Source organism: Chiloscyllium plagiosum, unplaced genomic scaffold (assembly GCF_037043375.1).
Source record: "Chiloscyllium plagiosum isolate Xiang-an unplaced genomic scaffold, Cpla_swu_hap1 HiC_scaffold_47, whole genome shotgun sequence".
NCBI lineage: Eukaryota > Metazoa > Chordata > Chondrichthyes > Orectolobiformes > Hemiscylliidae > Chiloscyllium > Chiloscyllium plagiosum.
In genome coordinates this window covers 24,101,935-24,128,336 of record NW_028270185.1, presented here as the reverse complement: position 1 = coordinate 24,128,336, position 26,402 = coordinate 24,101,935, and the positions used below count along the sequence as shown (strand labels likewise).

Here is a 26,402-nt window from a genome sequence, read left to right as displayed (position 1 = left end):
GCTCCAATTTTGTTATTTTGCAGCCTAGTTATCAAACATTCAGTTCTGGATGAGCAGAAAAATCATCCAATTAGATGTTAATAAGATTTAATTTATTGTTTGTACTCACTTCTCTATTCCCTGGGTACTGAATCTATCCCTGGTAACAGTCCGAGATTGAGCTGGCCTCTTTACCTTTGATTCTGAGAAAAGTTTCTGACCTCAAATTCAGGAAATTGCTGAGACACAACTTTCTACTTCAAAAGCATTGTGCAACTTTGCCCATATTTCTTTCTCCCTAAATTTCTATTTCTCTCCATTTGCCTGCGTGTGCATCTCTCTCTCTCTCTCTCTCTGTGTCTGTATATAGCTGTGTATTTCTCATTCTTTGTTTTGCCTTCCAAATATATCTCCACCTGTGTGTGCGCTGTATATTTTTGTGTGAATCTATCTCCATTTGTTCCACCATATCTTTCTCTATATATAATCTCTATTCCTCTCTATCTCTACCCCCTCTCTATTTTATTCTCTATGCCCCTCTGCCTCTCATTCATGTCCCTCTACCCCTCCCTATCTCATTTATTCTCTGTCTCTCAAACTTGAAACAAATAAAAACATACACACACAAGAATGGGGTTCCATTATTTTAAATGGGAGGCAGAACTATTTCACAGCTCATTCCAATTAACTTTATATATGGAAAGGGAAAGAGAGAGAGAGATTTGAAGACAGAGATTGTGAGAAAGAGACTGAGAAATAGGAAGAAGGGTATGACTTCCACAAAAGGGTTTGACTTCCTGTTTCTCAGGAGGAGAAAAAGAGGAATACAAAGAGACAGAAAGGAAAATGGCGAGAAAGAAAGAAATACACAAATTCACCATTATACTTTATTGTGATTGACAGCAGAATGGATTAGTTCAGTCCTCCTCGTTTCTTTCATATTTCCTTATGGTTGTCTCAATCCAGTCCAGATACTTCTCCACATGAGTGTACAACCCATTAATGCCACAATGCTTGGGTCCAAAAGACACAATGCCCCTGGTCACATAACGATTCTGGTCCTGGGGCTCCTTGAACACAAAGGGTCCCCCAGCATCACCTTGGCAGGAGTCAAAATCACTTCTTCCAGCACAGATCATGTTGGAGGTGAAAATTGGCTTCGGTTCCTCATAGTTTGAACCTGTGCAGTGGTCCATGCTGGCGATAGGTATGGCAGCATACTGCAGGAAGATAGCCTTCTGATGTCTTTCCGTCCTTCCCCACCCTGAAATGTAGCCCAGTTTGCCATGCTGCAGTGATGAAGTTTTTTCTGGTTTAGGCAGGCAGACGGGAGACAAGTTTGGTCCAGGTTTGACCTTCTGCTTGAGTTTAATCAGGGCAATGTCATGATCAAAGTTGGGTTGTACTTTTTGGACTTGTTTCCTATAGTCTGGGTGCACAATGACCTCTTCCACAGGGAGTTGGTTTTCTCGTGACCTATGTCTCATGTCAACAATCCCACCATGGATATTCACCTGATGCGAATTGTCAAACAGATGAGCAGCCGTCAGCACCCAACCATCAGATATCAGGGCTCCACCCCCATATGCAGATCCACCAATGATCAAACGCAGCTGCCAGGGAAAATCGCCCAACTCAGCTGGTCTGCCACCGAAGATGCGCCCAGGTTCAGAGGAGAGTCGGCTCATCCCACAGACTGTGAAGGGATGAAAATCAGAGCAGTTAATAAGTTCTCATAACCACTCAAATGCAAGACTTGCAAATATTAATTACCCAAAACTGAAACCCTGGCACATGTTTGATTTGGGGACAGCACACAGTCAGATGGTGTTACATCAAGAGCCACACTACAATCCCCTCTATGTGTACAATTAAAATGGACCCAAACAATATCTTCTGTAAAATAAAACAAAGAAACTGCAATTGTGAGAGATTTTAAACAGCATCTACTGTGTTGCCCATTGTACAAAGCCATCCCCAAATCTGATTACCAGGCAAAATCTGTGCTCAACTCTCTGGGAATGACAGAATCCTGAAAGACTTGATAAACTGTTCTGAAGTTATTGCTAAGATCCCAGCTGGACAATGATGTCTCATCCTGGGCACTATGTTCAAAAGGATATGAAACTCTCTGAGAGTGTATGGAAACAGATTGAGCTGCTTTGTGCGAAGGACAAGAAACTTATAATTCCTGATGAGAGATTGCATAAGTTCATAGAGTCATAGAGATGTACAGCATGGAAACAGACACTTTGGTTCAACTTGTCCATGCCAAACAGATATCCCAACCCAATCTAGTCCCACCTGCCTGTGCCCAGTCCATATCCCTCCAAACCTTTCCTATTCATATACCCATCCAGATGCATTTTATATGTTATAATTGTACTAGCCCACTACTTCCTCTGGCAGCTCATTCCATACACGTACACCCTCTGTGTGAAAACATTGTCCCTTAGGTCTCTTTTATATCTTTCCCCTCTCACCCTAAATATATGCCCTCTAGTTCTGGGTTCCCTCACTCCAGGGCAAATACTTTGTCTATTTATGCTAACCATGCCCCTCATGATTTTATAAACCTCTATAAGGTCACCCCTCAGCCTCCGACGCTTAAGGGAAAACACCCTTATACAACCGCTCCCAATAGCTCAAATCCTCCAAACCTGGCAAATGCCTTGTAAATCTTTTCTGAACCCTTTCAAGTTTCACAACATCTTTCAGATAGATGGAGACCAGAATTGCATACTACATTCTAACAGTGGCCGAAACAATATCCTGTACAGCTGCAACATGGCTTCCCAACTCCTGTACTCAATACTCTGACCAATAAAGGAAAGCATACCAAATGCCTTCTTCACTATTCTAACTACCTGTGACTCCACTTTCAAGGAGCTATGAACCTGCATTCCAAGGTCTCTTTGTTCAGCAACACTCTCTAGGATCTTACCATTAAGTGTATAAGTCATGCTCAGATTTGTTTTCCCAAAATGCAATACCTTGCATTTATTTGAATTAAAGTCTCTCTGCCACTTCTCAATCCATTGGCCCATTTGATCAAGATCCCATTGTAATCTGAGGTAACCTTCTTCGCTGTCCACTACACCTCCAACTTTGGTGTCATCTGCAAACTTACTAACTCTACCAGTTCTGCTCACATCCAAATCATTCATATAAATGATGAAAAGTAGTGGACCCAGCACCAATTCTTGTGGCACTCCATTGTTCACAGGCCTCCAATCTGAAAAACAACCCTTCACCACTGTCTTCTACCTTTGAGCCAGTTCTGTATCCAAATGGCTAGTTCTCCCTGTTTTCCATGAGATCAAACCTTACTAACCAGTCTCCCATGGGGAACCTTGTCGAATGCCTTACTGAAGTCCATATACATCACATCTACCGATCTGCCCTATTTGTTACTTCTTCAAAAAAACTCAATCAAGTTTGTGAGACATGATTGATTTCCCAGGCACAAAGCCATGCTGACTACTCCTAATCAGTCTGTGCCTTTCCAAATACATGGACATTCTGACGCTCGAACAACTTGCCCACCACCGATGTCAGGCTTACTGGTCTGTAGTTCCCTGCCTTGTCTAACCACCTTTCTTAAACAGTGGCACCACATAAGCCAACCTCCAGTCTTCCGGTATCTCACCTTTGACTATCGATGATACATTGTATGCACTGGAGTTGTTCTCCCCAGAGCTGAGAAGATAAAGAAAAGACTTCATTCTGGTGTTCAAGATTGAAAGATTTTGAAAACCCAAGAAAGTAATGTCTCTATAGCAGCACATTTGGTAAGTAGATGAGTAGATATATGATGGGAAAAGAAGCTGCAGCAGGAGGAATTTTTTTTTCAGATGGTAGGTTACTTAAGATCATTAGTGATTTGGACATGCCGGTGTTGGACTGGGGTTTCCCAAGTTAAAAATCACATAAGACCAAGTTATAGTCCAACAGATTTATTTGGAAGCACTAGCTTTCAGAGTGCTGCTCTGAAAACTCGTGCTTCCAAATAAACCTGTTGGACTATAGACCTGGTGTTGTGTGATTTTTAAGTAAGATCATTAACAGTCAATGGAAGCAGATTATAAAATTCTGAGGAGGAGATGGCACAGTGGTTAGTACTGCTGCCTCACAGTGCCAGAGACCCGGGTTCATTTCCCGACTCAGGCGACTGACTGTGTGGAGTTTGCACGTTCTCCCCGAGTCTGCATGGGTTTCCTCCGGGTGCTCCGGTTTCCTCCCAAAGTCCAAGGATGTGCAGGTCAGGTGAATTGGCCATGCTAAATTGCCCGTAGTGTTAGGTAAAGGGGTAAATGTAGGGGAATGGGTGAGTTGCGCTTCGGCGGGTTGGTGTGGACTTGTTGGGCCGAAGGGCCTGTTTCCACACTGTAAGTAATCTAATGTACATTTTTAGGCAATGGGGAAACGGCAGTGAGGAGTATTTTTAATTAAAAATGTCTACATACAAAGCAATAGAGGCAAGACAGGTGAGTGGATTCCTTGTTGGTGGTATTACTTAATGATTTCATGTTGTTTTTCTCTTCATGTATTTTGTTAAATATTTACCTGGTTTACACTTGGGCATGGTCGGTTGGCCACTCGTAACGTCCACCCATTCAGCATCAGCCGAGCATTCAAAGACAGCTGGTGGAGAGAAAAAGGTCAAGGGAAAGAGCTATCTATTAGAGAGAAGGTTGCATAAAATTACATCCTTTTTCCCAAATGGGCTCATGGGATCATTGCCCCTGGTCCAATATGGATGATCATGATTTTTAACGCACATCATTCATAATCTATAACTATCTTCTACTTATAGCAAGTTGCTCAGGAGGCAGTGCTGTAGTTTTGACTGTGAGTTCTGTTCATGTAGTTTTTGGGGACTCTTGAATTTTCTTAAATTGGCCTCATGAGCAGTCACTGCCTTTAAGGGTGGCAGAGGCAGAAACTTTCATAAGAACATTTAGATGTACATTTGCATACTCAACAAAGCTCTGGGCCAATTGCTGGAAAATGAGATTAGAATAGAGTCATAGAATCCCTGCAGTGTGGAAGCTGACCATTTAGCCCGTTGAGTCCATACTGACTATCCAAAGAGCATCCCATCAAGACCCACATTCCCACACTATCTCTATAACCCTGCATTTCCCATGGCTAATCCATCTCGCCTGTGCATCCCTGGTCACAATGGACAATTTAGCATGACCAATCCACCAAATAGTTTGGTGTTGTTTTTGACTGGTGTGGACACTGTGGGCTGAAGGGCCATTTTCCATGCTGCAGATTGTTTTGGCACTGTGATCCTGTGATACTGTGGTCCACTGTAATGCTTACTTTAAACTGATTCTTGCTAGCTTTTTCTGACAATTGATGCTTTTCTGACAATTTTACATGCCCCATCTTTGGATCTAATACTATCCCCCATCTTTTGCTCCTCCTCTGTCTATCTGTCCAGGTTTCCACTCCTTCCACTCTAAACTCTAACAACCCTTCAAACACTTTGGTCCCGTTTGTATTGGTTCCACCTTTCAGACAACCTGTCTCAATGTCAATAAATCTTTATCCTTCCTCACTACAACATTTATTCAACCACGTATTCATCTGATCAATGAATTTTCTATAGTCACCTTATAAGACATCAGCCCTTTTTCTCACTAATTTCATTGGTACCAATATATATGATGACCACTGGTTGTTCGCCCTCCCCCTTCAGGGTGCCCTGTAGCATCTCCGTGACATCTTCGATCTTGGCACCAGGGAGGTCATATACCAGCCTGGAATCTCTTTAACTGCCTCAGAAATGACTGTTTTTCCCCTTATTAATAATCTATCACTATCTCAAAATACCTATCAATACAACCTTGCTACTCTTCTTCCTCCTGTCTTACACAGCAATGCTACATATGGTTCTATGGAACTGATTTTCACTGGTATCCCCAGAGATGACTGTGCTTCCACCACCAACAGTATTCAAAAAGGTATAAATCTTAGGGAGGGGTTGGCCACAGTGTATCCTGCTCTACCTGCCTTCTTTTACTTTTCCTGGCTGTAACTTACCCCCTTCTGCAGTCTTCACCTGGTGTGATTTGAGTACCTCACTGAGCGTGCTGTAAAGATAATCTCAGCATTGCGAAAGCCCCAAAGTGAGCCCACCCACAGCTCCATTTCTGAAACGGTGGTAACCAGCAGCTTCAAAAAGATCCTCACACCTCAGTCACTTGCCCTGCTTTATTTCCCAAAACAGTCAAGTTTTGGTCCTTTTCTAGTAGGTCCATTTACGTATTGGTTGAGAAGGGTTTCTTGAACACACTTAACAAATTTCAACACACTCAAGCCCTCAACACTATAGCAGTCTCAGTTTATGTTTAGAAAATTTGAATCCTCTATTAGTACAACTCTTCAAGGTTAAGGTAAAGACTTGTAGCTCGAATGCTGGTTGTCATGGTTATGGGTATGTTTGTCAAGCTGGGAAGTTGATTTACAGATGTTTTGTCCCCTGTCTAGGTGACATCTTCAGTGCTTTGGAGCCTCCTGAGAAGTGCTGCTGTACTGCATCTTCTGGAATTTATTTGGTTTTGTTCCTGCTGCTTCCGGTTGCCGGTTCCAGTTGTTCATTGTAGTGGCCGGTATATTGGGTCCAGGTCAATGTGCTTGTTGACGGATTCCGTGGCTGAGTGTCATATTTCTAGAAATTCTCAGGCTCCTACGTTTAGCTTGTCATGTGATCATTGTGTTGTTCCAGTCGAATTTGTGGTCCCTGTCATCTGTGGGTGTGGCTATTAGGGACAGCTAATCGTGGCGTTTAGTGGCTAGTTGGTGTTTGTGGATGCGGATGGTTAGTTGTCTGCCTGTTTGTCCTATATAGTGTTTTGCGTGGACTTTGTATTAAATCTTGTAAATCACATTTGTCTTGCACATGGTGGGCAGAGGGTCCTTAGTCCTGGTGAGTTATTGTCTGAACGTGGGCTGTCAGTTTATGGGCTGTCATGAATCTGATGTTCGGAGAAGTCTGGCTGTCAGTTCTGACATGTCTTTTATGTAAGGTAGCATGACTAGTGAGTTAGGTCATGGTATGTCCTTGTCACGTTGTTTGTAAGGCATCTGCAGATGAACTTATGGGGAGATCCATTCTTGGCAAATAATCCATAGAAAAGTTCTTCATCTTCCCTTTGTAGGTCAGGAGTGCTGCAGTGTGTTGCCACCCATTTGAACAGGATGCTAATGCAGCTTCTCTTGTGTGTGTTTGGCTAGTTGCTGTTGTAGTTCAGCACCTGGTCGGTGTGTGCAGCTTTCCTACACACTTTTTTGTGGTGCATCATACCCAGTTCTTTGGACCATCATACCCAGTTATGGGAGTTTATTGTTGGTTTCCTCCTCTCTCGTAAATCTGATCCCTGTGACTATGGTGTCCACAATCTGGTGTGTGTTCTTGATTGCTGTTCTCTTAATGATGACAAATGTGTCATCTACATACCTGATCCAGAGTTTGGGTTGGATTTGTGGTAGGGCTGTTTGTTCCAATCTTTACATCATTGCTTCTGCTATGAGTCCAGAGATGGGTGAGCCCACAGGTCTTACAACTCTATTATTCTTACAGCTATCTGTGATCTCCCTACAAAATTGACCCTCAATTTCTTGCTAACTATTGGGAACCCTATAGTACAATCCCAGCAAAGTGATCACACTCTTTTTTTTTTCAGCTCCCCCTGTGTTTCTTCACTGGAAGGCCCTCCAGGAATATCATCTCTAAATACTGCCGAGACATTTTCCTTAATCAAAAATGCAACTCCCCTCCTCTGTTGCCTCACCTGCTATTCTTCCTATACCATCTATACCCCTGAACTTTGAGCTTCTGGTCCTTTTCCTCCCTCAGTCATGTTTCTGTAATAGTTATGATGTCCTAGTCCCATGTTTCCATCCTCTTCACAATCCACTTCACAGCAATGCTGACTCTGTGACTGTTGCTGACTGACATCGGGCTTTTAGTGAGGGAGTTCCAGGATTTGGACCCAATGACAGTGAAGGACAGATGATGGATTTCCAAGTCAGGATGATGCGTGTCCTGGAGGGGAATGAGCAGGTGGTGATGTTTTCATGCAGTTGCTGTCCTTCTCCATCCAGATAGTTATGGTTTTGGAAAGTGCTGTTGAAGGATTCTTATGAGCTGTTTTGCTTAATCTTGTAAATTGTACACACTGCTACTATGTGGAGGAAGTGGATGATTAAATTGATGGATAGGATGCATATTTTTTTTCTGGGATGATGTCAAGTTTCCAGACCTGCACTCATCTAGACAAGTGGAGTGTATTGTAACACACTTTGACTTGTACATTTAGATAATGGATTCAACTTGTTCTCACTTTGTGGGCAGGACAGACAGAAGCAACTTTCCACATTATTTGGTAGGTTCCAATGTTGTAGTTCTACTAGCACAGCACATCTTGGGGTGTGGCTAGATCTGGAGCATAAATATTCAGTATTATTTGGGGAATCTTGTCAATGCTCATAACCTTTGCAGAATCCAGTGCCTTCAGCCATTTGTTGATATCACGTGAAATGAAGCAATTTGCCTGTGATGGCAGGCACCTCAGAAGGGAGTCAATATGGGTCATCTATTTGGCACTTCAGGCTAAAGGTTGCTTAAGTGCTTCAGTCTTGCCTTTTGCTCTAAGGTGCTGGGCTCCCCCACTATTGAATTTGACGATATTGAAGGAACCTATTTCCCTTCCAGTGAGTTATTAATTGCCCACCAACATGCACGATTGAAAGCAGAAGGACTGCAGAGCTTTGATCCGGTCTATTGAATGAGGGATTGCTTAACCCTGGCTACCACTGTATGGCATGAAAATGGTTCTGTGCTGTAGCTTCACTTCAGTTCATTTCACTTTCAGGTCTGCCCGATGCTGCTCCTGGCCTGCCCTCTTGCATTCTTCATTGCAGCTGGGTCATTCGCCTGACCCTACAGTAATGGTAGAGAAGGAAATATGCTTTGCCGTGAAATTACAAATTGTAGTTGAATGCAATTCTACTGCTACCGATGGCCCAATACCCATAAGAAATGCTCAGTTCTGAGTTGCGAAATGCATTTTATTCTGTCTTCGATTTGAATGTACCTTAATGACTCAACATGGACAGCCCTCTGCATTAAAGAGTTTTGTTAATTCACTACCCTTGGAGAGGAAAAATTCCTCCTCATCTCGGTCTTAAATGGGCCCTCTTACTTAAAGTTTATTGTTGCTTCTAAAAGCAGTCGTTCCAGAAATCCTGACATCGATATTAACTGTTATACATAAGACCATGAGAAATAGGAACAGGAGTAGGCCATGCAGCCCCGAGAGCCTGCTTATCCATTCAATGAGACCTTTACTGATCAGACACTCCTCACATCCACTTTCCTGCTCATTCCCTATAACCTTTGACTCACCTGCTGATCAACAATCTATTTTTCACAGCCTTAAATATACACAAGGATACTCTTCACCACTGCTCTGTGGCAAGGAGTTCCAAAGACTCAACTCTCTGAGAGAAAAAATTCCTCCTCATCTCAACCTTAAATTGATACTCCTTAAATCTGAGAACATGCCCTCTGGTCCTAGACTCTCCTGTGAGTCTTCTCATCCTCTCAACATTTACTCTGTCAAACTCCTTAAGAATCAAGCATGTTTTAATGATATCATCTCTCCTCCTTCTAAATTCCAATGAGCAGAGTCCCAACTTGTTTAACCTTTGCTCATAAGACAATCCCTGCACACCAGGGATCATCTTACTGAAACTTCTCTGAACTGCCTCCGATGAAGTTCCCAAAGGAACCAAAACTGCTCTGTGTACTCCAGCTGTGATTTCACAAATGCCTTGTACACCTTGGAGTGAGACATCCCTACTCTTAAACTCTCAACCCTGTGAAATAAGGACCAACATTCATGAACCTTCCTGATTACCTGCTGCACCTGTATGCTAGCTTTCTGTGGTTTGTGCACAAGCATTGATGTTTCATAAACTACAAGGAATGGAGTAAGTTCCAAGTCTGAAAATATGATTTAGACTGCGTGGATGCTTGTTGGCTGCCATGAACACAATGGGTCTCACCGTTTCCTTCAAGTTCATAGTATGGTTCTTCACAGCTGTACGTATTCCAGTGTCTGTAAACTGTGGATGTGAAGTTTTCACGTCCATTTGTCAGTTTACTGGGAGGTCCGCAGTTCACGGCTGTGAATGGGAAACAGTCGAGCAATAAGCTACAATCAATCATGAGATATCTTTCAAGGTTCATAACTTCAATAGTAATATTTATAATTTTTTGTTTCTTTAATTTACATTTCACAATTTTCCAGTCTGTTTTTACTAACTCTGTGTTTATACCTTTATAACTGTCTTTATTTAAGAGACTTGTTTTAGACATCAGGTTTCTCAACCTCAAATGTAACATGAAATTCTAACTCATCGTGATCACTCTTTTCCAGAAGATCCTTGATTGGAGGATCATGAATTAATGCTGCTAACTCATTATTACTAATAACCTGTTTGCTGGATTGTTCCACATCATCAAATCTACCTTTGTCAGTTTGTTCATGCCAAGCAGTATGAAGGTTAACCTACGCTGATGGTATTTTCCTTAAAAGCTGTCACTATTTCTTGTTGTATACAAGTCCAACAATGTAGCTACAGATGAGGCATTTATATGTGAAAACGGAGGCATCATGGTAATGCCATCATATAGTATTCTGGAGACCAGGCTCTCGGGATGTGAATTTAAATAGCAACATGGCAGCTCATGGAAATAAAACTCAGTAAATGAATTTTGAATTGAAAGCTAGTCCCAACATTGATAATAATAATAACAATTAAATTATAGTCAATTATGATTAAAACTTCTCTAGTTCACTCATGGTCTTGAGGGAAGGAAATCTCTCTACATACCTGGTCTGGCCTGCACGTCACTCCAGACCCACAGCAATGTAGTTGACTCTTAACTGTCTTCCGAACTAGCTGAGAAGCTCCTCAGTTCATGAATAGGCAACAGATGCTGGCTTTTTCAGCAACATTTGCATCCAACCTCACCTTTTCTTTCTCTTGTCTCTAAGCAAACTGATTCTCCGCTTTGATCTTTGGAACCACGGTCCGCATTCTGCCATTCTCAAACAAAAAAATAGTCCACCTCCTGTTCTGTTCTGACAAAACATCAAGTGCCCTTGGCCTCAAGATACTTCATTAGTGCGTAAATCAGAACAGCCTGCCACATAAGGAGATACTATGACAGGCAGGCCATAACATCATTGAACATGGGAATATGTTTGAAATGCAGAATGACTGACTCCTGTTGTTGTCTCTTCCTGAACAATTATTTGATCAAAAAGGTAGATATTTTCGAATCAACTTGTTCAGTGATGTTATTACACAGCTCTGAACAAACTAGGCCTTGAACCTGTGCCTCCTAGTCCTGAGGTAGGGATATGGCAATGCACCAGAAGATATCCACTTGGTCAATAAGCTAAGATTGAAGGAAGTAATTACTGGAAGAATGATGGACAGAGAGACTCCACATTCTGGATTAGTGGTGCTGGAAGAGCACAGCAGTTCAGGCAGCATCCGAAGAGCAGTAAAATCAACGTTTCGGGCAAAAGCCCTTCATCGGGAATATAGGCAGAGAGCCTGAAGGGTGGAGAGATAAGTGAGAGGAAGGTGGAGGTGGGCAGAAAGTAGCATAGAGTAGAATGGGTGAGTGGGGGAGGGGATGAAGGTGATAGGTCGGGGGAGAGGGTAGAGTGAATAGGTGGAAAAGAAGATAGGCAGGTAGGACAAGGGAGAGGTGCAATCCAGGTAGCTGTGAGAGTCGGTGGGTTTGTAAAAAACTGTTGGTGTCAAGTCAGTCGTCATTAATGGAGATGGAGATGTCCAGGAAGGGGAGGGTGGATTAGACCTCTTCCCACCCTACCTCCTGCAAAAATGCCATCCCGTATTCCCAATTCCTCCGCCTCTGCCGTATCTGCTCCCAGGAGGACCAGTTCCACCAGAGAACACACCAGATGGCCTCCTTCTTTAGAGACCACAATTTCCCTTCCTACTTGGTAGAAGATGCCCTCCATCGCATCTTGTTCATATCTCGCACCTCCATCCTCAGACTCCACCCCTCCAACCGTAACAAGGATAGAACGTCCCTGGTGCTCATCTTCCACCCTACCAACCTCCACATAAACCAAATCATTCACAAATAGACCCCACCAGCAGGGATATATTTCCCTCCCCACCCCTTTCTGTCTTCCACAAAGACTGTTCCCTCCATGACTACCTGGTCAGGTCCACGCCCCCCCTACAACCCGCCCTCCCATCCTGGCAACTTCCCCTGCCACTGCAGGAATTGCAAAACCTGCGCTTACACCTCCTCCCTCACCTCCATCCAAGGCCCTAAAGGAGCCTTCCACATTAATCAAAGTTTTACCTGCACATCCACCAATATCATTTATTGTATCCGTTGCTCCCGATGCGGTCTCCTCTACATTGGGGAGACTGGACGCTTCCTAGTAGAGTGCTTTAGGGAACATCTCCGGGACACCCGCATCAATCAACCACACCTCCCTGAGGCCCAAGATTTCAACTCCCCCTCCCACTCTGTCGAGGACATGGATGTCCTGGGCCTCCTTCACCGCCACTCACTCATCACCCGATGCCTGGAGGAAGAACACCTCATCTTCTGCCTCGGAACACTTCAACCCCAGGGCATCAATGTGGACTTCAACAGTTTCCTCATTTCCCCTTCCCCCACCTCACCCCAGTTCCAAACTTCCAGCTCAGCACTGTCCCCATGACTTGTCCTACCTGCCTATCTTCTTTTCCAGCTATCCAGTCCTCCCCCCCACCTGACCTATCACCTTCATCCCCTCCCCCACTCACCTATTGTACTCCATGCTACTTTCTCCCCACCCCCCACCTTCCTCTGACTTATCTCTCCACTCTTCAGGCTCTCTGTCTGTATTCCTGAAGTAGGGCTATTGCCTGAAACATTGATTTTTACTGCTCCTCGGATGCTGCCTGAACTCCTGTGCTCTTCCAGCACCACTGATCCAGAATCTGGTTTCCAGCATTTGCAGTCATTGTTTTTACCTAGAGAGATTCCACAGCCTATTAGAATACATTACATAACTTCACTTACGTCTGCAGGAGTATGAGTCACTGTTCCATGTCCCATTATTCTGGCAATGCAGCATGGTGGAATTGATGCGCACTTCTCGCTTTGAATCCTACAGGGAGCACAGTTAATGGAATTGTATTAAAGCAGTACCAAGGAATTGTTTCGCAAGTTCTCAGGAGTCAGTCATCAGCTGTGGCTCCACTAGAGGGAGTTAGAGAGAAGGGTGACTAAACGTGTGACAGAGACAGACAAGCCGTAATAATTTGTATGGAATCATGGGATCAATGGCAGAAAACTTTGAAATATTGTGAAATGGAAAGAGGATATCACAAGCATCAAGAGGTTTATGGAATGGGGGACATGTGGCTGCCGAAACTTAGTGCAGAGAATTGTGAAATGATTTAAAGCGGACTAGTGTTTTGTAGTTAAAAGTGTCAGATAGTGGACATAGATACCACTATTACGTGTGGAAACACCTCCCACCTTGTACATGGCAGGTACTCATGTGACTCAGCCAACATTGTCTATCTTATACGTTGCAGGCAAGGATGCCCAGAGGCATGGTACATTGGGGAAACCAAGCAAAGGCTATGACAACGGATGAATGAGCACCGCAAAACAATCAAAAGACAGGAGGGTTCCCTGCCAGTTGGGGAACTCTTCAGTGGTCCAAGACATTCAGCCTTGGACCTTCAGGTGACCATCCTCCAAGGTGGACTTTGAGACAGGCAGCAGAGGAAAGTGGCTGAGCAGAGGCTGATAGCTAAGTTCGGTACCCATAGGGAGGGCCTCAACTGGGACCTTGGGTTCACATTACAGGAGATCACCGTTGCACTACACACACACACTCTCACATACACACGGACACAGGTACACACAGACGTGCACACAGACACCCACACACACCCTTATAGACTCCCACACTCACACATGCACCCCCTCACAGACTTAAGACACTCTGCACTCACTACACACATACACACACACACACACACTTTCTCACACTCACAACCCCCACCCCAGACAGACAGACACACACACAGACAGATATATTTTGTAGGGTGAATTTGTACTTGCAGAGTTACAGTGCACTTTGCTCAAAAATTGCATACATTCATTTAGAACTCTGAGCTCAAAAACTGCATGAATTTCTGTAAAACTCTGTTATCTCACTTTTTAGATTGGAATCAATCTAAACATCAGGTCATAGACAGAGAACACAGGGGGCTAAACACCTTCAACATATTGTCTAGCTATCACCATTGTTAACAGCTAACCCGAGAATGCAACTTTTAAAAAAAAAGGTTTTGTGATTTACACATGAAAGAAGTGAAACTATCACTGTATTCTAACAGATGAAAAGCTTAACAGACAATCAATTTTTCAATGTATAATTTTAGTTACATCACACTGCAAATTTTTTGCTATAAATTCTGAGTTATGATCGAGCCCTCCACTATCACCTGATGAAGGAGCGTCGCTCCAAAAGCTACTGTGCTTCCAATTGTGGGATATAAATGAACTAATGTTATTTCTGCAAGTATAAATTCTGATATAGAATAGGAATGAGAAAATACCTATTTAGCAAAATAAATGATAAGTTAGCATGAGACATGGATACAGAACAATGGTGGATATATGGGCAAACAGGGAAGCATCTGTTTCCTCTCCTCAAGACACAGGAACTAACCCTAATCAAAGAGGTCAAAGTGGCCTCTGGATGGAAATAGATGCTGATAGAAGAAAAGATATGCCTAATCAATAACCTACAGTAGACTGACGTCAAACACCCTACACACAGAGGTAAGAGTCAGAGATAAGAGTTTGTCATGAACAAGATAGGATAAACAGAAGTTGTGGGATAAGTCTTAAGGAAATGAGTGACGTAAGCGAAGCAGGGAACAGACAATGGAGTAAGGACAAAATATAGTATAAATTGGGAAAGATTTTTGGATATAGTGTGCATTCTGTAATTACCTTAACGGGTGATTAGACAAGGCACCCACCTATAGGTGTACAAATAATAAAACAAGAAGTGGTTATTCAGATATTCGTCTCAGACTGAAATTATTAAAGTGAGTGAGCTTTTGTTTCTCACACAATTAAACCTATTGGACTATAACCTGGTGTTGTGTGATTTTTAACTTCATAGTTAAAATACAGAGGGACAGCATAAGTTGGACAGCAAGTCCAAACTTGAGGGCAGAAGCACAGGAATTTTGGTGTATATGTGCTCAAGTCAATGAATGTGGCAGCTCAAATTGAGACAGTGTTTAATTATGTATTCAGAAACCTGGGATTCATAAAGAGGGGTCTTGAGTAAGAAAAACAGCAAAGCGAAGAAAAAAACCCTCTATAAATCAATTATTCAACCTGGACTTGAGTGTTTTGACCAGTTCTCGACACCACACTTTAGGAAGGACATGAAGGTATTCAAGATGAGCAGAAAATATTTGTCCAATTGTTCTTGGAGTGAAGATTAAGAAAAGATTATATTGAGCTGTTCAAAATGTTGAGAGGTCCAGACAGAGTTGATTGGGAGAAGTTGTGTGTTGTAAAAGGAGCAGGAAATAGAGGAATCTGGTTTTAAGGCAACTGGCAAAAGAATAACAGCAGCATGATAAAAAAAAATTCACACAGTGGTGGTTTGATCTGGCAGTACGTCCTGACAGAATGGTAAAAACAGATTCAGTTGAGGCCTTTAAAAGACAATTAGATAAATATATAATGAGTAAAAGAAAGTTGGGGCTACACAGGAAAATGTGGTAAGTTGACCTACCTGCTTTGCTTTCGCAGAGATTCAGATTGGACTCGATAGACCAATCGCCTGCCTTCTGTTACATAAACCAATCTATAATTCAGTCAGACAATTAAGTCCATCATGCAATGTGTTGGCTGTTTGATAGAAGTGTCCAATTAACTCCACTTCCCTGCTCTTTTCACATAGCTTTGCACTTACGTTAAATACAATTATTTGCCCAAGTTAATTTGAAATACGCAAACATATCTGTTCCAACGGTTGACCTTGAATTCAAAAAGAAAAGCACTTACTGTTTAAAAACATTAGTTACTCATGTCACCCCTTGTTCTATTACCAATTAGTCTGTCTCTTCAGCCACAAGATACAGTTTCTCTTTTATACACTCTCTTTAAACCCTTCATGATTTGGAAGACGTCTGTACTATTTCCCTGCTGCAAAAGGAATAGTTCTAGATATACCAGTCTGTACACATTACTGAAGCCCTGCATCCCTGATGCAATTCTGGTAAATGTCTCTGCAAAGCCTTGACTCCTTCCTAAAGTTTGGACCCCAAAATTAAATACACTTCACCCTGTGAAGGCCCAAATGGCATTTTAAAAAGGTTTAGCATATTTTCCTTGCTTTTGTACACAGTCTTTCAGTTAATAAATTCAAAGATCAGTCTAATTTTTTGAGAATGCTTTCAACTTGACCACAACCTTCTAAGATTTGTGTGTGTATACCCCAAGTCTTTTTTGGTCCTGCTCAGGAGACAGAAAAACAGATATTTTGATTCTAAGATGACTTGTGTTTGGAACTCTGTTGTTAAACTTTCTTGTTTGGAACTCATTTTATCCTGAAAATGTTAATTCAATGTCTCTCACCATTGATGCTGCCAGACCCACTGAGTTTTCCAGTACTTTGAAATGAAATAAAGACTAGAAATAAATATCACCCTTCACCCCAGCCCCACACCCCGGACAATCTAAAGTACTTTCTATTATTGGAAAGCAGCAGCAAAATTGCAAAAAGAATGCTTCCACAAAAAGAAACGGGATAAAGACCACTTTCTTCTGTGAACTGAATTGGAGAATAAATACTGGTCAGAACAGAGGGGAAAGGATCGCTGCTCTTCCTTAAAATACTGATAATGGCACCTTTGCATCCTCTGAGAGAACTATAGAACTTCCATTTCATGTCTGAAATATGGTTCAGCACTCAATCAATATTACAGTGATGCTTTGGGTGAAATTCTTTCATTCAAATCTCTTCTTTATGGACATATGTAATAGTAAAACAAGTCATCAGATCCCAGAGTGAGCCCCACCTTGATAGTTCATAGGTTAAATTTTTGTGGTAGGTCACCATGGCGGTCAGTCATTGAAACATTTTCATGTAAAGTGATAGATGTTCTTTAACAACAGAACATATGTTCATTATGCAAAATAAAGAGAACCAAATAAAACTGTATGTATCTGGATTAGTGGTGCTGGAAGAGCACAGCAATTCAGGCAGCATCCGAGGACTGGCAAAATCAACGTTTCGGGCAAAAGCCCTTCATCAGGAATAAAGGCAGAAAGTCTGAAGCATGGAGAGATAAACTAGAGGAGGGTGGGGGTGGGGAGAGAGTAGCATAGAGTACAATAGGTCAGTGGGGGAGGAGATAAAGGTGATAGGTCAGGGAAAAGGGGGTGGAGTGGATAGGTGGAAAAGGAGCTGGGCAGGTCGGACAAGTCCGGACAAGTTGAGTTGCAGGAGGTTAGAAGCTATCCATACTCTCAACAAACAGTATTTCAATTCCATCTCAAACATCAAAAACTGTAAGTACAACAAACTTTTATCTACCCACCTCCATAACCAGCGCTCCTCAAACATTCCAGAAGATTCCCCTGGCCTCGGAAACACCATTAGCCATGCGGCTGATGCAGCTACCACCCCCACGCTGATTGATGATGTCACTTCTGCCCCCATCATGGCCACTCCCACAGCCACTTCCGCCCCTCACATCATCGCTGATGCCACACGCTCAGTGACTTCCGCCACCCCTACTGCCGTGTCTGTCACCACCTCCGCCCCCACCAGCGCCACTCACCTGCATTCTGCTGACACGCCCCCCACAGACCCCACTGTCACTATCCCCACCCCCCAGAACCCCGAGGGGAACACTACCCCTGCTCATGACTCTACCCCCATTTCCCCCACCATCACACCCACTCCAGGTACTGGCTCCGACCCCACTCCCAGCTCTACACCCACACCAGATCCCAGCTCCCAGCCCTGCCGAGTTTTCACCATCCCCCCAGACCTCCCCCTCACGGAGGACGAACGATCAGTCCTCAGCAAAGGACTCACCTTTGTCCCCCTCCGTCCACGCATCAATGAATTTAATACACGCCGTGACATCGAACAATTCTTCCGTCGCCTCCGCCTCTGAGCTTACTTTCACAATCAGGATTCCCGCCCACCTTCCGAGGACCCCTTCGCCCACCTCCAACACACTGCATCCACCTGGACACCCCACGCTGGCCTATTACCTGCCCTCGACCTCTTCATTTCCAACTGCCGTCGGGACATTAACCGCCTCAACCTGTCGACCCCCCTCCCAACTCCAACCTCTCACCCTCAGAACGCGCGGCCCTCCAATCCCTCTGCTCCAATTCTGACCTCACCATCAAGCCAGCAGATAAAGGGGGCGCAGTGGTAGTCTGGCGCACTGACCTCTACATCGCTGAAGCCAAACGCCAACTCGAGGACACCTCTTCCTACCGCCCCCTTGACCATGACCCCACGCCCCATCACCAAACTATCATCTCCCAGACCATACAGAACCTCATCACCTCAGGAGATCTCCCACCCACAGCTTCCAACCTCATAGTCCGGGAACCCCGCACTGCCCGGTTCTACCTCCTTCCCAAGATCCACAAGCCTGACCACCCTGGCCGACCCATTGTCTCAGCATGCTCCTGCCCCACTGAACTCATCTCTACCTACCTCGACACTGTCCTATCCCCCCTAGTCCAGGAACTCCCCACATATGTTCGAGACACCACCCACGCCCTCCACCTCCTCCAAGACTTCCGTTTCCCTGGCCCCCAACGCCTCATCTTTACCATGGATATCCAATCCCTCTACACCTCCATCCGCCATGACCAGGGCCTCCAAGCCCTCCGTTTTTTCCTCTCCAGACGTCCCCAACAGTACCCTTCCACCGACACTCTCATTCGTTTGGCTGAACTGGTCCTCACACTTAACAATTTCTCCTTTGAATCCTCCCACTTCCTCCAGACCAAAGGGGTAGCCATGGGCACACGTATGGGCCCCAGCTATGCCTGTCTCTTTGTTGGCTACGTAGAGCAGTTGATCTTCCGTAGTTACACCGGCACCACTCCCCACCTCTTCCTCCGCTACATTGATTACTGCATTGGCGCCACCTCGTGCTCCCGCGAGGAGGTTGAGCAATTCATCAACTTCACCAACACATTCCACCCTGACCTTAAATTTACCTGGACCATCTCTGACACCTCCCTCCCCTTCCTGGACCTCTCCATCTCCATCAGTGACGAACGACTTGACACTGACATTTTCTACAAACCCACCGACTCCCACAGCTACCTGGATTACACCTCTTCCCACTCTACCTCTTGCAAAAATGCCATCCCGTATTCCCAATTCCTCCGCCTCCGCCGTATCTGCTCCCAGGAGGAGCGGTTCCACCATAGAACACACCAGATGGCCTCCTTCTTTAGAGACCGCAATTTCCCTTCCCACGTGGTTAAAGATGCCCTCCAATGCATCTCATCCACATCCCGCACCTCCGCCCTCAGACCCAACCCCTCCAACCGCAACAAGGACAGAACGCCCCTGGTGCTCACCTTTCACCCTACCAACCTTCGCATAAATCAAATCATCCGCCGACATTTCCGCCACCTCCAAACAGACCCCACCACCAGGGATATATTTCCCTCCCCACCCCTCTCCGCCTTCCGCAAAGACCGTTCCCTCCGTGACTACCTGGTCAGGTCCACGCCCCCCTACGACCCACCCTCCCATCCTGGCACTTTCCCCTGCCACCGCAGGAACTGTAAAACCTGTGCCCACACCTCCTCCCTCACCTCCATCCAAGGCCCTAAAGGAGCCTTCCACATCCATCAAAGTTTTACCTGCACATCCACTAATATCATCTATTGTATCCGTTGCTCCCGATGCGGTCTCCTCTACATTGGGGAGACTGGGCGCCTCCTAGCAGAGCGCTTTAGGGAACATCTCAGAGACACCCGCATCAATCAACCAAATCGGCCAGTGGCTCAACATTTTCAACTCCCCCTCCCACTCTGCCGAGGATATGGAGGTGCTGGGCCTCCTCCACTGCCGCTCCCTCACCACCAGACGCCTGGAGGAAGAACGCCTCATCTTCCGCCTCGGAACACTTCAACCCCAGGGCATAAATGTGGATTTCAACAGTTTCCTCATTTCCCCTTCCCCCACCTTATCCTAGCTTCTAACCTCCTGCAACTCAACTTGTCCGGACTTGTCCGACCTGCCCAGCTCCTTTTCCACCTATCCACTCCACTCCACCCCCTTTTCCCTGACCTATCACCTTTATCTCCTCCCCCACTGACCTATTGTACCCTATGCTACTCTCTCCCCACCCCCACCCTCCTCTAGCTTATCTCTCCATGCTTCAGACTTTCTGCCTTTATTCCTGATGAAGGGCTTTTGCCCGAAACGTTGATTTTGCCAGTCCTCGGATGCTGCCTGAATTGCTGTGCTCTTCCAGCGCCACTGATCCAGAATCTGGTTTCCAGCATCTGCAGTCATTGTTTTTACCAAAACTGTATGTATACCAAGACAGTTAAATAAAACCTCAATACCAACTGCAAAGCACATCTCAATGTTTCCTTATACAATCCTTTTATAGACATTCAGTCCCAGGGAAATATCACTCCCATCTCAAAACTTTAGTTTTTACTGACTCTTAACTGTTTTGTTTCCTTGGACTGCTGAACCAGTTGGATGATTTCTTTCCAAGTTGGATGACATGAATCTTTCTCAATTCTAATAACCTAAACTATTTTGTCAGTTCTAACAACTTGAAGACTTCTATACAAATGCTCACAAATGAAACTTCACTAAGTAAAGCTTGGGCAGCACAATGGCTCATTGGTTAGCAGTACTACCTCATAGTACTAGGGGCCTTGGTTTGATTCTTGCCTCAGGCAAATATCTACATGAAGTTTGCATGTTCTCCCTGTATCTGTGTGGGTTTCCTCCCAACTCCAAAGATGTGCAGGCTTGGTGGATTGGCTATGTAAAATCACCCAGGGATATTGTTGCAAAGTTGGTATGATGGAAAGCATTGCATGGTCTCTTTAAATCATGGTGTTCTTTTCAGTGTTTAGAGGTTAAGGTGGATGTCTGAACAGCAGTTAATGTCCATGTTTACAGAATGAAACATTTTGTATCAAAAAGTCAAGCTGCATATTTACCAACTCAACAAGTCTTTTCAAATTTATCCAATTGATTTGACCAAGCACTTTGAGATTGAAAGCCAATTAAATTTAAATCTGGTGGTGTTGACAACATTGAACAAATTTGGTTGTAAAGAAATTAACATGTCCGCATGGGTATAAAGACAAGGATAATTGGACAGAGAGGAGAGAGCTAACTGCCATCTCAAGGGCTAAGATATCTCCACACTCTCAGCAAAAAGTATCATGGCATGTTTAGATAATATTCCAGGCAAACGTATCAGAGAAAATGCCTGAGAAGCATTTCAGCCAGAGGAAGACGACAGGAGAACATACAGAAAGTTCAGGAGGATCCATTCTGTGTGAACTTTGAGAGACTAAGTTTTAATTTATTGTTTTCTTATTACTTGGATTTAGATAAGTGGGACCTATGCTATTGGGACAGCATACTATTACAATCTTGTTTTATTCAGGAATAGGTAGTTAGAGAGGAATTGCTCAGTTTGTTAGTTGTTTTGTTGTGGGCGGCACGGTGGCACAGTGGTTAGCACTGCTGCCTCACAGCGCCAGAGACCCGGGTTCAGTTCCTGCCTCAGGCAACTGACTGTGTGGAGTTTGCACGTTCTCCCCGTGTCTGCGTGGGTTTCTTCCGGGTGCTCCGGTTTCCTCCCACAGTCGCAAAGATGTGCAGGGCCAGGTGAATTGGCCATACTAAATTGCCCGTAGTGTTAGGTAAGGGGTAAATGTAGGGGTTTGGGTGGGTTTCGCTTCGGCGGGTCGGTGTGGACTTGTTGGGCCAAAGGGCCTGTTTCCACACTGTAACATAATCTAATCTAATCTGTTAGTCTGTTAAATATTGAAGATATATAAATAAATTGTTACTTGTTAATTATAGAGTGCGTAAAGGATTCCATTTCATTTAGGCACTCCTTTATCACTGATTGGGTGCAAGAGGTAGGTTAAACCATTTCTCACACGTTTTTAAAATGAGATTACAAGGCGAGGTGAGTTACTCTCGGTGGTTTGGGTTTAATTGTCAGACAGGTATTGATTTCCACTTTGCAAAAATATCGAGGTGGGTTGACCATGGCAAATGCAGGATTATAAGGTAGGCGGTTGGGTCTGGGTGGGGTGCACTTCGAAGGTGTGGACTTTATGGGCTGAATGGCATTCCACAATGTAGGGATTCTATTATTCTTCCCTGATGCTACGAAAACACTTCAGACAGGGTGATTGTTCCCTGACCTTGATTCTCCTGCTAAGAGGAAACAGTTCTCTCTTCCAAATTAAACTCCTGATTCTTTGGAACTGAAGTCAAAGCTAAACTAATGGCTTCTGGTTTGTATAAACACAACAGTATAAACAAATCATCCGTTGACATAACATGTGTCTTGTCACAGAATTGACTGAAGCCTGCTCGGGTATATTTATTCAGGTCACTACTGTATTCCCAAATGACTTTCTGATCTTATAAAAAATAACCTGAACAGAACTGAAACCACACATCTGCCTCTATTTTAAAATCAAAATCCCAAATGGTGATAATATGTGTAGTATATAACTTTAACAACACTCCAGAGAAGGAATTGTGCTCCTAATCTCTTGAATCAGCATGAAAGCTTTATGTATTAAACATCAAAACAGGGTTGAACAGAGTTAACAGAGCCCTCAATGCTCGTTACTTGGTTTAAAGAGAATGCAACTTACATAGAGCTCAAACCCAACATCACAGCTCAGTTGTACAATGTCCTTATAATCATACTCTGATTTATTCGGCTGAATAACATGATGCTCCAAGATGTAAGTGGGACATTGCTTGGCTGCAGACAAAACAGACAGGAAACCATATTAGATTTTAAACAAGCAATACTGTCACAGAGAAATATAGCACAGAAATATGGCATTCAACCTATATGTCTTTGGTAAAGTTAAAAATCACACAACACCAGGTTATAGTCCAACAGGTTTAATTGGAAGCACACTAGCTTTTGGAGCGACACTCCATCACCTAATGAAGGAGTGTCGCTCTGAAAGCTAGTGTGCTTCCAATTAACCTGGTGTTGTGTGATTTTTTTTAACTTTGTACACCCAGTCCAACACCAGCCTCTCCAAATCATGTCTTTGGTAACTGTTTGAAAGAGCAATCCAATTATTCCCTGTTTCTATAGGCTTAAAAATAATTTTCCACTTGAAGAATTTATCAGTTCCCTCTTGAAAATCCTTACTAAATCTTTCTCAACTGCACTTTGAGGTAGCACGTTCCAGTTTATAACAACTCACTTCATAAAAAGGATGCATTCTCAACTACTGCTCTGGTTTATTCATCAATTATCTTGAATTAGTCCCTCATCACGGATCTACATTCTTTGAAACAAGCAGTCCCTACTTTATCAAAGTGTGACATTACATCTTCTCTTTATATTTTAATGAATGTACACGGTCGCCAACAATATAGAAATTGTTTTCACAACTGGACTCTACTAACCACTGGGTCTCCTTCCTGCAGCAGCCATGGGACAGTGGCTATTACTCTCATTCAGAATTCATGGTACTGAGGGTTCAAGTCCCATTCTAGAGACTGGAGCTTGGAATACAAGCTCACATTCCCAGTGTGGAAATGCTGCATCATTGGAGGGTCAGGACAGAGGGAGTGTTGCACTGTCAGAAGATCATAAGTTCCTTATTAAAGGAATACTGCACTGACAGAGAATCCGTACTGTGGGAGTTGTGGGGAAAAAAATCATTTGCAGGATGTGGGCTTTGCTGGCTCAGCCAGCATTAATTACCCATACCTAATTGGCCAGAGGGGTAATAAAGAATCAATGACAGGGCTGCAGATGATGTAGGACAGCAGATTCCTTCCTTAAAGGACATGAACAAATCAGACATTTTTTAGCCAACAATCAACAATAGTTTCGTAGTGACTGCTCGAGGCATAAATTGAATTCAAATTCGACCATCTGCCTTTGCAGGATTTAATCCCAGGTCTCCAGAACATCACTTAAATCTCTGAATGAAAAGTCTAGCACTACTCGGAATCAAAAGTCAAGGCCATCACCTTCCCCAGTACTACACTATTGAATGATCAGTGTTAAAGAAATGCTGCCTTTCCAAAGGACCAGGGAATGCTGTATAGTCAGAAAATCACTACTCAGGGAATGCAGCATGGTCAGACGGTCAGTACTGAGAGAGTGCTGCACTGTCAGAGGCTGAGATAGCGATGCATTGTCAGAGAGTCAGTACTGTGAGAGTACTGCATGTTTGGAGGATCAGTACTGAGGGAAAGTATGGAGACTGTTATACAGTCAGTACTAAGTGAGTTCTGCATCATCGAACAGTTAGTGCTGATGGAGTGCTGCACTGTAAAAGGGTCAGTACTGAGGCAGCACTGCTATGAGGGAACACAGCATTGTTGAACAGTCAGTACGTTGGGTGCATTGCACTGTTAGATATACCATGTTTCAGAATCAAATTTAAAATGATTCTCTGTAGAGCAAGTAAAGAACCGTATAAAGGTTCTGAAGAAATGATTGAAAATAATTAGCTGGAATGCTACCTGAACTAAAGGATAAGCAACAATTAGAAAAGAGAGAAAAAAACAAGTTTGGGGTTTTCTTCTCAAGAAGTTTGGGTATGGGGGCTGTGATTGGAATTAAACTTTAAAATTATAAGTTTCAAAAGAGCAGACTTGGGAAAGATGTTTCCACTTTTGGGAAAATCTAAAATTAAGATACGTCAGCGTTAGACAGTTACTCATAAATATATTCAGAAATGTCATCATCCCGAGAGTGGTGAGAATGCGGAACTCACTACCAGTGAGTATAAGTAGAAGGGGAGAGATTGACATGCTGATGGGGTGAGACGTGGAGAGGGTGGGAGAATGGGAATAGTGAAGCATAACCACAAGCTACATGGCCTCCTGTACAGTAAAGTTCATGTTACTTTGGCAAATTCTATATTTTACCGGTTGAGTTGTACATTATTTTCCACCCTTTCCTTTCCCCTTGATCATCGGTGCGGAAAGTTATCTCCACCTCATTTGACAGAAGATCATGAATAACCGGAGCACTATCTCCACAGAAGGGGCCATATTCCTTTGCTCCGGATGTGATCTGTAATCAGGAAATCTATATTAGTTGCAGAATCATGGAAGACTCTAGTACTGAAGGACGCCAGACAGCCCATCAGGATTGAAATGGCTCTCTCAAGCAGCAGTCTGATTAATTTCACAAAAACTCCTCTCACCTTGCAATATTTTTTTTTCACAGTATCTGTCCAATTCAGTTTTAAACACCACAATTAATTCTGCTTCCACCATCTGTACAGAGAGTGCATTCCAAATCCCAGTCAGTTATTGCACAGAGAGAAGATTTTTCTTCCTTGGCCTTGTCCCTCAGGCTTCTTTATTTGCATCAAGTTATTGACCATTCATGTCATCCCTACTACCTGCTGTGCAAATTTATCACTGCCATCCTGACTGACCACCAGAGGTGGAAGTGAAGAAATTTACACCAGTACAAACCCACTCGAGATGAAATTCCCCAAAGCCTTATTCATCATAGCTGGTGACTTCAACTGGGCCAACCGCAAGAGGGTGCTATCGATATATCATCACATCTTCTGTCCCACCCGGGGGCCAAACATCCTACACAGCCATCAAGGATGCCTACTGCTCCATACCCCATTCGCACTTCGAAATGTCAGATCACAACACTGTGTTCCTCCTCCAAGTTGACAAACAGAAGTAGAAACGTGAGGACCCAGCATAGAAATAGGACAGTGCTGGTCTGAGACAGTGGAAGACCTTCTGTGGGACTGCTTTGAATCGGTGGACTGATCCATATTTGAGAATTCTGCAGCCAACCCAGACAAGGATGCCACCACCAGCATGGACTTCATTAGCAAATGCATGGATGACTACGTGCCAAAGAAATCAATCTCTATGTTCTCCAACCTGAAGACATGGATGAACCGGGAAATCCATTGCCAACTGGAGATCAGGTGTGCGGCGTTCAAGTCAGACAACTCAGACCTTTACAGGAAATCCAGATACAACATCCGCAAGGTGATTTGAGATGACAAGAGGTAATAC

At 43.8% G+C, this 26,402-nt stretch overlaps 1 protein-coding gene across 2 annotated transcripts in view; it reads right to left on the bottom strand.

Annotated features, from left to right (window-relative positions):
- Positions 1-610: 610 nt before the first annotated feature.
- Positions 611-26,402, bottom strand: part of LOC122542923 (complement C1s subcomponent-like) — a 43,906-nt gene continuing 18,114 nt past the window's right edge. For both annotated transcript variants that reach the window (XM_043681066.2, XM_043681067.2), the window contains 6 exons: positions 25,275-25,422; positions 23,018-23,130; positions 13,124-13,211; positions 10,063-10,182; positions 4,546-4,623; positions 611-1,675 (listed from right to left, as the gene is read on the bottom strand). In XM_043681066.2, the coding sequence (XP_043537001.2) occupies positions 897-1,675; positions 4,546-4,623; positions 10,063-10,182; positions 13,124-13,211; positions 23,018-23,130; positions 25,275-25,422 (1,326 nt within the window). In that variant the 3' untranslated portion in view covers positions 611-896. The remainder of the gene's footprint in view (positions 1,676-4,545; positions 4,624-10,062; positions 10,183-13,123; positions 13,212-23,017; positions 23,131-25,274; positions 25,423-26,402) is intronic.